This window comes from Benincasa hispida, chromosome 5 (genome assembly GCF_009727055.1).
Source record: "Benincasa hispida cultivar B227 chromosome 5, ASM972705v1, whole genome shotgun sequence".
Lineage (NCBI taxonomy): Eukaryota > Viridiplantae > Streptophyta > Magnoliopsida > Cucurbitales > Cucurbitaceae > Benincasa > Benincasa hispida.
The window spans coordinates 6,864,041-6,880,743 of record NC_052353.1 but is presented as its reverse complement, the minus strand read 5'-3'; the positions used below and the strand labels follow the sequence as shown (position 1 = coordinate 6,880,743).

Sequence of the window (16,703 nt, the reverse complement as noted above, 5' to 3'; positions counted from 1 at the left end):
CAAAAATGAAAAAGGAAATAAAATAAACTTTATTTTATTCCTTTTCTTATTCCACTTTATACCATTTAAATTTCTTTCCTTTTCCAAGAAAAATAAATTCTTGCCATAAATTTCCAAATTGAGTTTGACAATTGAAAAGAATTTGAATAATTTCCACGCCAACACTTAAATCCTTGCACTTATACTTTAATTCAAAAATTCCAAACGTGCCCTTCCACTAAGGATAATTACTAAAAAGGGAAAAATTAAATTATTATTAAATAAAAAGGCGCGGGATGTTACAGTCGACCCTCTCTCTGTCTTGGAGCTTCCAGTGCTTTCCCAAGCTCGCCGGAACGATCTACGGAACACCTTCTTCCTCGCATCCGCCTTAAAATGAAAGAAGACTATGGACAGAGACGCGAACTTGTAAAATAATGAAATAATCGACTGCTTAGCCCCTTCTCTGAAGAATGAACTTGGTATTTATAGGGCATCAAAGGTGAAAGGCGACGTCTCTCTCTTGGCTGTACAAATGGGATAGATTTAATTCCTTGATTTTATATATTATTTTATTTAACTGTTATTTATTCTAAAGAATGGTTAGGGGTACCCCGAACAGTAATTTTTTTTAGTTTTCTCTTCTTTGCTTATTTGAGCATTATTTAATTAAATAAAATTTGTATCTCTTTTATTTAATTATTCTTTGAGAAAATGTATTGTCAAGCCTATGCATGCATAAAGTAGCGTCCTAGAAACATACGAGAAATTTTGGTCGTTACAGTTGGTATCAGAGCCTAAGTTTTAGGTTTTGTAGACTGACTTTCATCGTGAGTCCAAACTGTTCCTTATGGCCACGAATGGATCTTTCGTCATTGGCATGTATGTCGTTTAAAGTTCTTTAGGGAAATATGTATGAAATCTTACCTATTATGCAGTCGTTTGATGGTTTACCCTGTTAGCATTTATTAAAGCGTTACGTGTGGTTATCAGGCATGGCACCACGAACTAGAGAAAGGGGCAGTCGAGGTAAGAAAGTTGTTGGGGAGCGGGACCCTGACATACAAGAATCTGAGGTGCAGAGCCAAGAAGTGTGGGACCTGCCACCTCGTGACCCTTTTGGGTTAACTTGGCAGAAGGTTAGACCAAGAAGCGGGCCACGAACTTCGACTATGCCCCTGCCAGGACTGTCATCCTCTGAAATTCCAGTAGAGTATATGGCCATGGCTGAAACTATTAGAAATGTCGTCACACAAGCCGTGGTAGGGCAGTTAAGGGATATGGTGGCTGAGCAAATAGCTCAGCATGCACAGTCGCAACAGGCGTCATCCTCGTCAATCCCGTTACCATAAGTTCAGAATCAAGATGGGGCCATGAACCAGACTGTGCCAGGCCCTTCCTTGGAGGCCGGATATCTATGGGACTTCAAGAAGTATGATCCCCCGATTTTTCAGTACATGAGGTGTCCAGAGAAGCAGAAGCTATAGTGTGCCACTTTTGTTCTCATCGATAATGCCAAGCGTTAGTGGCACTCAGCTGAGAGAATGATAGAAGTCAATGAGGGCCAAGCCACATGGAACCAGTTTAAGGAGCGGTTTTACGAGAAGTACTTCTCTACTCACGTGAGGTACAACAAGCAGACTGAGTTTATGAATTTGAAGGAGGATACCATGACAGTAGAGGAGTATAAGGAGGAGTTTGACAGGTTATCTTGCTTCGCCTTTGATCTGGCGTCTACTGAAGCAAAGAGGGCTGAAAAATTTGTGCAAGGGCTTCAGGACGGGGTGCGAGGTATTGTGAAAGTCTAAAGCCTCCCACATATGCTGTAGCATTCCGAGCCGCAACACGTGTAGGCTGTCCTTCAGGGATAGAGTTCCTGAAGTCCTTGACGGAGGAACCTACCTCAGGCCAGAAGAGAAGAGCTAAGCAAAAAGCTCCGGGACCTTCGCAAAAGGTTCAGAATACAAATAGGTCGTTAGAGCACGCCCAACACAAGCTACGGCTTCAGGAGAAGTTTGGAGGGAGAGACCAGTGTGCAAGTCATATGGGAAGCGTCATTGGGGACGTTGTCTGATTGGCATGGGGAATTGTTTCATATGTAAGCAGACAGGTCATACGGCGGGCCAATGCCTAGTAATGGTTCTGGAAGTGTAGGGGGTCAGCCCCCAAGTTTGCATCAGGGTAGTTCAAACTGACAGCAGCAATAGGGTTGGGTCTATGCCACCAGTCGTTGGGAAGCTGAGCATTTGAGAATGGTAATGACAGGTACGCTCCTAATCTTGGGGCACTATGCCTTGCATTATTTGACTTTAGCTCATCTCACTCTTTCATTTTGTCGTTGTTCGTAAAGCATGCTATGTTAGTTTTAGAACCCTTGGGTTATGTTTTATCAGTATTTACACCATCAGGGGAAATTATGATAGCAAGTGAAAAGATAAAAGTGTGTCAGTTAGAAATAGTGAATCACACTCTTGATGTGACTCTAATAGTGTTAGACATGCATGACTTTGATGTAATTCCAGACATGGATTGGTTGGTTGCCAACCATGCTAGTATAGACTGTTCTCGTAAGGAGGTGATTTTTAACCCCCCTAGGGAGGTCAGTTTTAAGTTCAAGAGGGCCAGGACGGTAGTTTTACCCAAGGTGATTTCAGCAGTAAAGGCCAAGAGGTTGATTAACCAAGGTGTCTAGAGTATCTTAGCTAGCATAGTTAACACAAGAGAAATCGAGATTGCTCTAACCTCTGAGCCAGTTATGAGAGAATATCCCGATGTGCTTCCAGAAGAACTTCCAGGGTTTCCTCCACCAAGGGAGATTGATTTTGCGATTGAGTTGGAGCCGGGCACTATTTTCATATCCAAAGCTCAGTACATAATGGCTCCGGCCGAATTGAAAGAATTGAAGGTCCAGTTGCAGGAACTGCTTGATAAAGGGTTCATACGACCCAGTGTTTCTCCGTGGGGTGCACCAGTGTTGTTTGTGAAGAAAAAGGATGGATCGTTACATTTGTGCATAGACTACAGGGAGTTGAATAAAGTGACAATCAAGAACAAGTACCCGCTTCCTAGGATAGATGACCTATTTGACTAGCTACAGGGTGCTACTGTATTTTCGAAGATTGACCTACGGTCAGGTTACCATCAATTGAGGATAAGAGACAGTGATATCTCGAAGACTGCGTTCCACTCCAGATACGGACATTACGAGTTCATTGTAATGTCTTTTGGTCTAACCAATGCTCCAACGGTATTCATGGATTTGATGAACTGGGTGTTCAGGGATTTCCTGGACACCTTTGTAATTGTTTTCATTGATGACATCTTGGTCTATTCCAAGATAGAGGTGGAACACGAGGAACATCTTCGGAAAGTCCTAGGAATGCTGAGGGAAAACAAAATGTATGCAAATTTTTCTAAGTGCAAACTACGAAAGATGTCCTTTCTTGAGCACGTGGTGTCGAAGGATGGGGTTTCAATGGATCCAGCTAAGATTGAGGCTATTACAAATTGACCCCGCCCTACAATGATCAGCGAGGTGTGCAGTTTCCTGGGGTTGGCTGGGTACTATCGTAGGTTTGTAGAGAATTTCTCTAGCATGGCCACACCAGTTCTCATGGTACCAGATGGGTCTAGGAATTTCGTGATCTACAGTGATGCTTCTAAGAAGGGTTTGGGTTGTGTGTTTATGCAGCATGGTAGAGTAGTCGTCTATACCTCCTGTCAATTGAAAAACCATGAGTGAAACTATCCTACTCACGACTTGGAACTAGCAGCGGTAGTGTTTGCTCTAAAGATCTGGAGGCACTACTTGTGTGGGGAAAGGATCCAGGTTTTCACCAACCACAAGAGTCTGAAATACTTTTTCACCCAGAAAGAGTTGAATATGAGGTAGCGCAGGTGGCTCGAGTTGGTAAAGGATTACGATTGTGAGATCCTCTACCACCCAGGTAAGGCGAATGTGGTGGCTGATGCCCTCAATCAGAAGACCGCTAATTCGCCGCCTTGATCACTAGGCAGGTTCAGTTGTGTAAGGATCTGAAACGAGCTAAGATTGTGGTGGCAGTGGGGGAAGTCACTTCGCAGCTAGCCCAATTGACAGTACGACCAACCTTGAGGCAGAGGATTATTGTAGCACAACAGGGTGATCTGGACTTTGTGCAAAAGTGTCTTCAGGTAGGGTCAGGCCAAGCCAGTGGATTTTTCGTATAAGTGGACCAGGGCCTCCTGTATTAGAGGCGATTATGCGTACCTGTAGATGATGGCCTGAAAAGGGAATTGTTGATAGAAGCTCACAACTCCCCATTCTCGATGCATTTAGGCAGTACCAAAATGTACCAAGATTTAAAGCGGCATTGCTAAAAGGGAGATAGCTGACTATGTCAGCAAATGTTTAGTCTGTCAATAGGTGAAGGCCCTAAGGTAGAAGATAGCAGGCTTGCTACAGTCAATGGATGTGTCAGAATGGAAGTGGAAGAACGTGTCCATGGATTTTATTACGAGTTTGCACAGTACAGCGAAGAGATTTGGGTTCTGATAGACCGACTCACCAAGGTGGCGCATTTCATTCGAGGGAAGCCCACGTACGCGGTGAGTAAGTGGACTCAGTTATATATAAAGGAGATAGTAAGATTGCATGGGGTGCCAGTGTCAATTGTGTCCGACAGGGACCCTCGTTTCACCTTCAGTTTTTGGAAGAGCCTCCAGGCAGGCCTTAAGGATGCGGTTAAACTTCAATACAGGCTTCCAGCCCTAGACGGATGGGCAAACAAAATGTTTGAATCAGACGTTTGGAGGACATGTTGCGCGCTTGTGCATTGAAGTTCTCAAGAAGTTAGAACCCCCACTTGAATTTGGCAGAGTTTGCTTATAATAATAGCTATCAGGCCACCATTAGCATGTCGCCATTTGAAGCTCTTTACGGAAGAGGTTGCAGGTCACCTGTTTGCTAGGGTGAGATTGGGGAGAGGAAACTGATGGGAACTGAGTTAGTAGAGTTGACAAATGAAGCCATGCAGAAAATCAGGGCTCAAATGCTAGCAGCACAAAGTAGACAAAAAAGTTACGCTAATGTCAGGCATAAAGATCTTGAGTTCGAGGCAAATGACAAAGTGTTCCTGAAAGTGGCGCCAATGAAGGTGTCCTGAGATTCGAAAAGAAGGGTAAGCTAAGTCCGTGTTTTGTAGGGTCATTTAAGATCTTAGAGCGAGTCGGCCCTGTGGCTTACCGTTTGGCTTTGCCACCGTCTCTCTCCGCAGTTCATCATGTTTTTCATGTCTCCATGCTGAGGAAGTATTTAACGGACTCGTCTAATATGGTGAACTTTGAGCCCTTGCAGCTGAATGAAAACTTAAGTTACGAAGAGAAGCCTACGCAAATTATGGTCAGGGAGGTGAAATTTTTGCGCAATAGGGAGGTGCCGCTGATGAAGGTGTTGTGGCAAAACCATCAGCTTGAGGAAGCAACTTGGGAGCGAGAGGACGAGATGAGAACACTGCATCTAGAGCTCTTCCAGGACTAGAACTATCAAGGACAAAAGTTTCTTAAGGAGGGAAGGTTGTAACGTCCCGAAATCTAGGTAAGATTTAAATTAATTCGTGGAATTCATCGTTTCTTTTAATTGAAGGCCAAAATTTAGGAATTAAATATTTTATTAGTGGTTTGAGTTTTTTGGGAAAAAGAATTGGGTCTTGTTATTTTTCTTTATTTATTTTTGGTTATATTCATTTATTTTACGTTTTTCCTTTTCCTAAAAAGAAGTAGGGTTAAAGGTTCAGTTATTTTTAAAAAGGGGGACCTCGGGAAGCATGCACTAGAGAAAAAAAAAAAAAAGAAATCTTCTCCTTCTCCTTCTCCCAGCCAATGCCACCTCTCCAAGTTTTTTTCCCAATCGGTCTTCTTCTTCTAGCCATGCGAGGAGCCTGCCGTAGGTCTCAACCACTCACAGCCACGCTTCAGTTTCGTTCAACGTTCACCGCAGGTCCAGCCACTCACAACCGTGCTTCGGTTTCATTCGACGTCTACCATAAGTCCAACCACGCCTCCGTTTGTTTGACGATCGTCGGGCGTCAGGCCACTCCCTCCCCTTAGTTTCGTACATCCCACTGTAGGTCCTAGCCGCTTGCCCGCACAGGACAGCGTCGCTTGTCACTCGGCATTCGTCTCCTCTAGTCGCGCCCTGTCAAGTTCGCCAGCCGCAAATCCAATCGAAGCGCCATCCACTAGTCTTGAAGCGGACAGTTTCGATTGTCGCCCGATCAGGGTTGGTTCCGTCCGACCTTCCAGTTTGGGGGTGAGTTTTTGTCATCAATTGTTTTGGGCCAAAGCTATCCTTACCCTTGAAATTTTCTTCTTTTGGTGGTTAATTTCATAATCTAGTAGTGGTGAAGGAAGCTGCCAGGCAAAATGAAAGTCCGTTGGGGCAGTTCGGTATCCTTAGGTAAGTGGATGCAATTTCAATGCTTTTGTAGGTTGGGTTATGCTACTATATTTTGTGTCAAACTGTTGTTATAATTGTGTGGCCAGGTTGGACAGTTCATTTGGAGTGTTGGGAGATCGTTCGAGTGTGTGGGTTTCATTGTTTTCATGCTCATTTTGGATTTTCCTCGTTGTGTCAAACTTATGTTTATGATTGTGCCCTCTGGGGTCACTACTTATGAAAACATGCCTCAGGTTCGCCCTTTATGCCTATGCCTATGCTTGCGCCTATGATGCCCTTGTGCACTTCTGTCCCAATGGAAAGGCTAATAGATCACTGAGTGGGCCCAGTAGTGGACCGCTTACTGAGTATACTTTTATACTCATCATTCTTCTTTCATGTTTTTTTTAGGTAAGGGTAAAGATAGACCAGCGCATGATAAGAAAGATCTTTCATCTGGCCATTTGGATGGATTATATATTCCGCACTTAGGTTTCATGTACTAGTGTCTGGTTTAGGAGTTAGGCATTTTGAAGTCTTATGAAATATTTCTTGATTTTATTTATTATTTTATTTAAAAGTTATTTATTCTAAAGAATGGTTAGGGGTACCCCGAACGATATTTTTTTTTAAAGTTTTCTCTTCTTTGCTTATTTGAGCATTATTTAATTAAATAAAAAATTAATCTCTTTTATTTAATTATTCTTTGAGAAAAGTATTGCCAAGCCTATGCATGCATTAAGTAACGTCTTAGAAACATACTAGAAACTTGGATCGTTACAATGTGAAGGGTCGACTTACTGATTATGGTTAAATCAAGTAGACAAAAATATATCTACAGTGAGAATAGTGCAATTACTAGGCTATAGTTGTGTGTCTTGGTAATATTGATTAATTTGGTTTAAAGAGTTTAGCCAATTACTCTCAAATTGTTAGAGTTCATAATCTATAGGTTCATAAGGTCCCTCTACTCAAATTAGGGTTTGGATAATTATATTCGATATAATTAAACGTTCAATTTTGTTGAAATTAAACGTAATCAGAGAGTTTAAAATATTTAAATGTTGATTTAAATATTAATTACATAAATAAGATTCATATATGAAATAGGTGTTTTATTAATTTAATATTTGATATTAAATTATTAATTAATTAATTAATTAATTTTGTTTAGTTAATTATTTGATTTAAATAAATTTCAATTTGAGAGATTGAATTTTACATTATATTTAATTTAACTGTAAATTAAATATTGAAAATTGAAAATTGGATTTACTGGCTTTAATGGGAAAATCAAATTCAAAACAAGTTTGAAGTGGATTATTCCACATTTGAACACCTATCCTATTTGGTTGGTGGCCTTTGATATGTCAATCAACATTCTCTCTCAATGGTTGCATGTATTTGATACATAAAAGAGCTGAAATTTCAAAAATGAAAGTGAAGAGGTTGCTGGAATTTATGAAATTCTGCAGATATTCTCACTCTCTATGAAAACCCTCTTTGTTCCATGCTCAGTTCTCTTCTATTCTGAGTTCTACCGCTCAAATCTAAGTTGGATAATAGTAGAGAAGATCTCTCGATAGTTCACTGTTGATTTGGAGGTCAAATTTGTGGGGAAAAGCTTGGATTTAGTGGATTTCTTCAAAGGTATAAGTTATTGAAACCCTCTTCTTTGTATTTTTATGCATACTTTTAGAACTCAAATTAAATGATGAAAATATGAATTTTTTGAAACTATATGATTATTATAATTCTAATTTAATTAATGTTGTAAGACACCTGTGTTTGAAGAACAAATAGATTGGAAAGTAGAATAATCTACTATGAGGTCAAGGGAAAATCAAAAGTACCGATGGGCTCATTGTCCCTACATAGAACCAAAATTGTTAGAACAAATCAGACGTGCATACGTATCGGATGTTCGAAATGTAATGGAAAGCACTTTGGACCCTGTCTGACTCCCTCAAGGAATTGTGTCGAATGTGGAAAAAGGGGACATCTTCAAAAGAACTGCATGCTCTACCAAAAGAAAAATAAGGACAAACAGAAACAGGTAAGTAGAAGTGATCTACCCCAAAGAGATACATTTCTAGATAAACAACCCCATGGATTCCAAATGATGAAGAAGCTAGGGATACATATGAAGAAAATTCAAATAAAGGAAGGACCTAGTCACAAAGCGAGTGATGTTATGTTATTGACTGACGATGATTCTAAGGACAAGATGGAGAATTTGTCGAAAGAAGATACAAACCTTCAAAACACTTTTTGTTTCTTTTGCTTACAACCAAGACATTCCTTGAAAGAATGTGTTTGGAAACTAGAAGAAACATATGGAATAACACGAAAAGGAAAAGACAAAATAGAAAAGTGATAAAGAAATAATGAATGAAAACTTATAAGTATGTATATAAAATGTAACATATTGAAATAAAAGGTGTGTAAAAGGTAGTTGTTAAGAATAATGAAATTTCTAGAGTTTAATCTTATCTTGACTAATCTTGTATAGAAAACATGTTGAGGAATGGACGACGAAGAAACCAATCCAGCACCTGTAGATCAAGTAGAGGTAATGAAAGTGAAGCCAGATATTCTCAAGAACAAGTTATGTCAGAAGAACACTATCTGGATAGGTTTGCACAACGGTTGACGAAGAATTTAGGTGCCATGCAAATAAATCCTAAAAAAAATTGGGATTGAACGACTTAAATCCCTAGGAGCAGGTATGTAACGACCTGACCCCTTAAGACTCAAGTTAGGCCGTTACTAAATACATGCATGCATGGAACTTAGAACGACACCCTTTTATGGTGAAATAAATGCTAAATATATAAGGTAAATTCAAAAGTCCTTCATTAAATTCAAATATTAAAAACAAACAATAGGGTACCCATAAATCATAAATGATAATAAATAAGTCTGAAAACAATTCTCAGTAAGTTTCAAACATCAAAACTGAAAATTGAAAAAAACATGAAAAGAAATATAAATCTCATGAGAGGAAGCATAAAACTGGTCCCAGTAGCTCGATCACGAATTGCGCTAATCAATCGCCGATGCATCTCTACCCTTACCTGAAACAACAACATGAGAAAGGATGAGTATAAAATACTCAGTAAGAAACTCCACTACTAGGGTCAGGCTAGACATCTATGTCCTCTAGATGTCTACCTCTGGTAGAACATATAAACTGCTCTAGTCCTCATGAGACACATACATACATGAAAATCTGATTTCTATCCTACTGTAGTTGAGTATGATCATTATCTCTAATAAGTCCCGTAGGACCCACAACCTCTGGTGAATCCTGAAGGAAACATAACCTATGGTGAATCCTGAAGGAAACACAACCTATGGTGAATCCCGAAGAAAACACAACCTTTGGTGAATCCTGAAGGAAACACAACCTTTGGTGAATCCCGAAGGAAACACAAATCCTAGCGAGGAAACACAAACCCTAGCGAATCCCGAAGAAAACACAACCCCTGGTGAATCCCGAAGGAAACACAACCTTTGGTGAATCCTGAAGGAAACACAATATCTGGTGAATCCCAAAGGAAACACAACATCTAGTGGGCATCTAACTAATCAGTAAGGACACTATCATAGTCTCAACATCACAAGTATCATAACATGGTCCTATAACATACATATACACCTCAACATCATGGCTCTACAACATACATACATGCCTCAATATCCTTATATCAAATATAACCTCATGGAATTAAGTATCATCTCATGCTAGCATGCAAGTATCTACGTGCACAAATAAATCTTTCAGATCCTCATACAAGAACATACATCAGTCATACTATACTATCCTTCTATCACACTATTGTTCTGTTATAATATTCATCTATCATGCTAGCATATATCTAGTGTCTGGCCCGTGGACAGTTCCAGTAGTAAGATTACTTACCTCTAATCGCAAACTCTAGAAACTAGCAAACTCAACCTCTTCCTTGCCCAACGAAATCTTGAATCAAACCAAAGTAACAAACAAGTAAATACGAAATTTCAATCTCTAAGCACAGTTTCAAAATCACCAATCCTAAACCAAAAGCTTCTCAACAACTTACCAAAAACCCACAGGATCAAACTTAAATCACCCAAAACAAAGACTCCAGGAAACCTCAAGATCCAAACCTAACATCCAAACATCATGACAATTTATTTTAGGCCGCAATCCATGGTTCAATCAAACTTAAATCGAGTCATTCATAAATGTACAACATGCTCAACAACCCACATGAGTTTAGAGCCTTACCCTTCACCAAGATTCATCGACTACACCTTAATCGGTTGGACGACAACTTCAACAACCTAAAATTTTGTCCTAACATCCAAAATATGACGAATACCAATAAATCAAGGTCAAACTCTAGTGATTGTTCAAAATCCTCAAGAAATCCAATCAAAACAAAGTGGACCCGACGAGGTAGGGACGACGGCAACCGGCAATGGTGCGGCTGGATCTGGTGAGATGAAGCAGATCTGGGCTGGACGGATCTGGTCAGTGGCGGTAGACCCATGATTGACGGATCTGACGCATGACTAACAGACAAGACAACGCCCTCGACTGGGCAGTGCAATAGTGAACGGAGGACTGTTGCTCGGGTTGGCACTCGTGAATGGAAAAGCGAGGAGGCGCGGGCTTCGACTGGGTGAGGGAGTGGCTGGCGCTGAAGTCAGAGCTGGTGAAATTCGGATCTGGCGCGGCGGGGGCTAACAGCGCCGGTGGCTTCAAAACGCAGACGAAGAGTGGCGCACTGCTTCGGATGGACGCGCAGCGGTCTGAGGCGTCGATTGGGAGCGGTGCGACGTCGACTCTTCATAACCGGAAGAAGAAGACTGGAGGCTGATTAAGGCTTGACAGCGAGGAAGAAAAATTTTGAGGGAGGAGGGTGTCGACGACTGGAAGAAGAAGGGAAGGGAACAGAAAGAAAAAGGAAAATAAAATAAAATAATATATATTTATTTTATTTTATTCTTTTCCTATTCCACTTTGTTCTATTAAATTTCTTTCCTTCCAAAATGAAATTAATTCCTGTCATTAATTTTCAAATTGAATAATTTCAACGTCAATAATTAAATTCCTGCAATTACACTTAAGTCTAAAAATTCCAAAAAGCCCTTAAATTATAAAAATGACTGAAATTACATAAATAATAAAATTTCGGGGTGTTACAAGGTACCTTTGAGGGAACTACAGATCCAACAGATGCTGAAGCCTAGATTACCTAGATTGAAAAATGCTTCAAAGTTATGGGTTGTCTAGAAGATCAAAAGGTAACTCTAGCAACCTTTTTATTCCAAAGATGAGACGAAGATTGGTGGAGAATAATAGAGAATAGAAGAAGAGAAGATAATGAACCAACATGGATAGAATTTTGCAAAGCTTTTTATGAAAAATTCTATCCATGTTCATTTCATGATGCGAAATGAAATAAATTTCTATACCTTACACAAGAAAACTTAATAGTAACTGAATATGAACAAAAGTATACTGAACTGTCACGATATGCCCTAAATGTTATTAAAGATAAAAACGAGTATTGTAAGAGATTGGAAGTAGGGCTAAGACAAGAGATTTGGACTCGATAACTGCAAGTGTCGCTTGGGAAGAATTCTCAAGGTTGGTGGAAGCAATAATGAGAGTAGAAAAGAGTTTGACGATGGGGGAAAATGGAGAAGGAGGTGGCTCAACAAGAAAACAAATAGGAAAGGAAGGAAACGGGAAGTTTGTTCCAGGAGTAGCAAACAAAGGAACATTTAGAAAGAAAGGTGCTTCACGATTTGTTTCAGGAAGCACTAGTCAATGCTACTCCAAAATCAGTTGCTAGTTATACTAGGAGACCTTGGTGCTCCAAATGTAATAGGTATAACTGAGGGTAATCGTGCTCGGAGAAAACAAATGTCTTTTATAACCATGGACAAACTAGACACTTCATAAGGGAATGTCCACAAATGGCATCTGGGAATGAAAAGACCACTTCCCAGACGAATAATCAAGAGATTGGACCATCGGTGGAAGATAGAAAACAACCGGAGGAATTAAAGAAGAAGGGAATAGTTGAACCACCTCGACACAAGGGAAGTTGTATACCATGACCCAATTAGAACAAGAACTGGGAAGTAGGGATAAAACCCCAGAATTGTAAAATGTTATGTAAAAATCTCGTAAGCTTTTATGGTTGAATATTAAAACTTTTCTTATGTCTTAAGTAAAATTTCGAGGACAAAGTTTTTTTGAGGGTCGACTTGTGATATCTCGACTTTGGTAAGATACAGAGCTTAAGAATAAATTTATATTTGAAGCTGAAGGGTAAAATTTTGGCTAAGTAAAACTCTATTCATAGAATAGGATACTAAGAAGGACTATAATATAGTAAGCAATAAATTATGGCACAAGGAAAACATCTTGAACCCAAGGGATGGGCACATGGTTGGGCACTAGAAAGCACAGATACTTCTAATTATGCATAGAATCAGTATTAGATACGGATACGTCCAGATATGTGGTAGATATGTGTCCGATACGTGATTTGAAATATCTAATTTTTTTATCTTTATTTTTAATTTTCAGATACATGAAGGGGATATATGGGTCAATTTTTTTCAAATTTAAGCCCAACTCACAACCTATTTTATTTTAGTGCATGTTTAGAGATTTTAAAATCACTCGGTAACACATTTTTAATTATACAAAATTAATTTAGTTTTCAATTTTACACTTTTAAATGCAATTTTCATATCATCAAAATTAATTTTGAAGAATTAAATATGTTTCACAGATTTTGAAAATAACAAAAGTGATTTCAACCATTTTAAAATCACTTCCAAACATAAAAGTCCACTTAAATTGAGCAATCCAAAAAAAATAAATTAAAAATGATAAAACATAAATAAAAAAAAATTTAAAAACCTGAAATATAATTAAATCTCCATTCTTCCCTTCTTTCTCACAATTTAAATCATGATTCACATCCCTTCATCCTCAACTTCATTCTTCAATCTTCATCTTCATCTTCTACTTCCTTCCTACCATCTATTCTAGTTGCTCAACAATCACTCGACATTAATGGATTTTTTTTTTCAGGTTTTCACTCTCTTCTTGAATCTATTTTAATCTAACTTAAATAAGTATTATAGCAATTAATTAGACATATATATATATATATATATATATATGTATAACGTATCTTCAACATATTTGTATCTTAGTTTTTTAGAAATTAACGTATCACCGTATTGTATCGTATCTGTATCATGTATCCATATCTGTGTTCTTGCTTCTTAGGTTGGGCACAAAAAAGGGTTTACAAGACACCTTTATTGGACAATTTGAACTCCATGGGAGGGAAGAAAATCACCTTGAATGCATAAAAGTTATCTTGGGGACTATGCTATGAATGGAGGAGAGCATGCTATAAACATAGGGAATTGTGTTATGAACTTTGAGAACCCCAAGATGGTCTAGGAAAGGAAGGAGGCAATCAAGTACTAAGAGAGTGTAGAGTAAGGGATTGAGCTTAGAAGGGTCATTTTGAGTAAAAGTCTTTTGTAGGAAGGAAAGGAAGATTTGGGTGCATACTAGGATAAAAGGTGAAGTTAAGCGCATACTAGGGTAGAGGAAACCTACATGGGCGCATACTTGGACGAAGTTGATGCATGGGGGAGTCATTTGGGGATGTCTGAAGACGAGTGAATACTTAAGGAAAATATTGGTTAGATGTTGGGAGATCATGTGATGAGTCTTGCACCACCGAGAGAAGAATTTGAGATGGATGCATGGTCAATGAAGGATGGACCCATGGAAATGTTAGAAGTAAAAACTTGGCTAAGTGATGGACAACATAGGACACAAAAACTAAAGAAACCCTAAGAAAAACTAATGAAGGGTGCATAAGAGAGGAGATGGACGCATAGCAAGCCTTATTGAGCACTTTGGAGATAATCAAGGGAAGACATCATGTAATGAAAAACAAGTTGGATCCAAGAATGAGGAATAAGAGGGAATTGTACGCAAAGGAGGAACCATGCACCCAAGAGGGAGGTCATGCTCCTATGGTGTGTATGTTCATGAGTTGGTTACAAGGAAGAAAGGAAGATGGCTCAGCCGAGTGAAATTTTGGTTAATCCGTGTAGGAGGTGGAAGAAGGGATGCAATGTGGAGCATGCAAAATGAGAGATGGCCACATCAAAAAGAGGCATACGTTGGACATGTTGCATTGAGGACACGACATGTTATCATGCAAGCTAGTGGTGGCAAGGAAGTAGGAGATGGTTCTCTATGGTGATGACACTCAGAACTTTCAAGAGGTGAAGGTGTCATGCGTTGATGGCATGATGACATGACAAGGATGGAGGGTTGAAGCCTATAAATACCCTCAGAGACTTTTAATTCATCCCACAACTTAAAATCCCTTAGAAAAGAAAGTGATTGGAGGAAATTTGGAGTGATCCATGAGTTGAGGGGACCATCCATGTGCCCATCTATGCATCCATGCTATTTAAGGGAGTTCCCATGCGCCCAACTGTGTGGCAGAGTCAAACCTTATGCCCAATTGTGCTGTGGAAGTCAATCTTACGATCGACAGCTGCCTTTGTCCAATTTAAAAATTTGGTTTGAGTCTTTTAGAGTTGGTAAGCTAAATTTAGGGTTAAAGGGATGCTTTAAGAATATGTTAACCCAAAACACAAGATTCTAAGTTGATATTTGGGATAATACAGGCAAGAAAAGAAGACACAGGAGATTAAGGAACCCTTTTTCCCGGTGAATTGTGAGTGGGTCTTCTTAATCTACCTTGATGAATTAATATATTTATATGGATACATATATATATGCACGATTTTGAAAGCTTTGGTGTGATCGAGAAATATGTTATCTTCATTGATTTCATGTTGTTTTGACAATTTTCCTAGAATTATGTGGATGCATGTTTATTGTAATTTGAATTGGAAACTAGAACTCTACCTGAGATATTATTAGCATATCTCGTGGATGACTGACTGGGATTGTCAGTATAATCTGGCTAGGATTGTCAACGTACCCGAGTATGTTTAGTGGGAAATTGTCGACATGCGCACATTCGGCGGATTGTATTGGGTACTGGAATTGTTTCCTTGGAATTATGTTTGGCTGAATTATTGTATTTCTGGAGAACATATGATCATGCCAATATCGTCTTAGTTTCCAAACTGAGGTCATGCATACTGTGTTTGGTTATCTGGGAAATTGTATTCCCAAAAATGATTTTCAACAACAAATCTATTTTTATACTAAACATGCCACTCACTAAGCTTTCCTGGCTCATGTTTTCCAAATGTTTTATTCCCCTCCTCCTTCCTCCCCCCTCCCCCCTCCCCTCTCCTAGGTAACCCAAGAGTTGAATTCCAGGGTGTTGCTCAGATCAAAGTCTGCCACACTGTAGCCACATTTCTAGGTTAGGTTCTACTCTTGATGAATTCTATAGTCTCGAAGTAGAGTTACCTAAGCTGAGTCTAGAGTTGTATAAATATTATAATGCTTTGATATATAATACATTAACCAAAGAGTTGTTATTATTTCATACTTGGTTAAAGGGTTGTTTGTAATATAGACCCAAGACGAATAGTAGTTATTATGATAGAGTTTGAGATGGGTTTGGTAAGTGCAAGGTGATGAATAACAGGTGTTACAAAAGGGTAATGCATGTTATCTTCACATCTTCTTTAGAGTGAAAGAGGTAAGCTCAAGAGAAGGTGTGACATCGAGTATTGTTTATCGAGTAGTGTCGAGTAATCATGTAACGAGTAACGAGCAACGAGTAAAATATATCGAGTATCAAGTATATATCTGAAAGTCTTTACTTTACATAATGAACAATGTAATGTAAAGTATTAAATTATAAAGTATTTATCAGAATGTTATACAATCTTTGACATCGATTGTGTCTAGGTCCCTTAAGTTTTCGTATTTTTCCATTTGTTGCGTTTAGACGTATCAAGTGGTTTGTTGCACTTTTGTCTATTATGTTCCGGTTGGCCACACCGTTCATATTTTTTTAATGTGACATGTTCTCCAGCAAACGATATCCTGTTTACCTTCGTCTACCAACCTATACCACTCTTTTCAGTGGGAGTATTTTTACCTCAATATACCCTAGTGGCTTTTTCCCATTTGGATACATGACCAAGCGGGTCTATTGACCCCATGTATGCTAGCAGTAGAGAATCAACACTATAGAATTTACTGCATAAAGTAAATGCACTGATATTGTGCTCTCTAGCTGTAGCAATGGCGTGCGAACACAAAATCTCC

General features: G+C 39.1%; 1 protein-coding gene and 1 long non-coding RNA gene across 2 annotated transcripts; one reads left to right on the top strand and one right to left on the bottom strand.

Moving 5' to 3' along the window:
- Window positions 1-3,574: 3,574 nt before the first annotated feature.
- LOC120077184 lies at window positions 3,575-5,497 on the top strand. Its single transcript, XM_039031088.1, has 3 exons — window positions 3,575-3,674; window positions 4,385-4,751; window positions 5,089-5,497. The coding sequence occupies exons 1-3, from the start codon at window positions 3,575-3,577 to the stop codon at window positions 5,495-5,497; spliced, it is 876 nt and encodes a 291-aa protein (XP_038887016.1).
- Window positions 5,498-9,293: 3,796 nt separating this feature from the next.
- LOC120077525 lies at window positions 9,294-11,358 on the bottom strand. The gene is made up of 4 exons (XR_005481767.1): window positions 10,668-11,358; window positions 10,480-10,546; window positions 10,320-10,376; window positions 9,294-9,471 (listed from the first exon to the last, which is right to left on the bottom strand). It is a non-coding gene; the product is annotated as an uncharacterized LOC120077525 (long non-coding RNA).
- Between the last annotated feature and the right edge of the window lie 5,345 nt (window positions 11,359-16,703).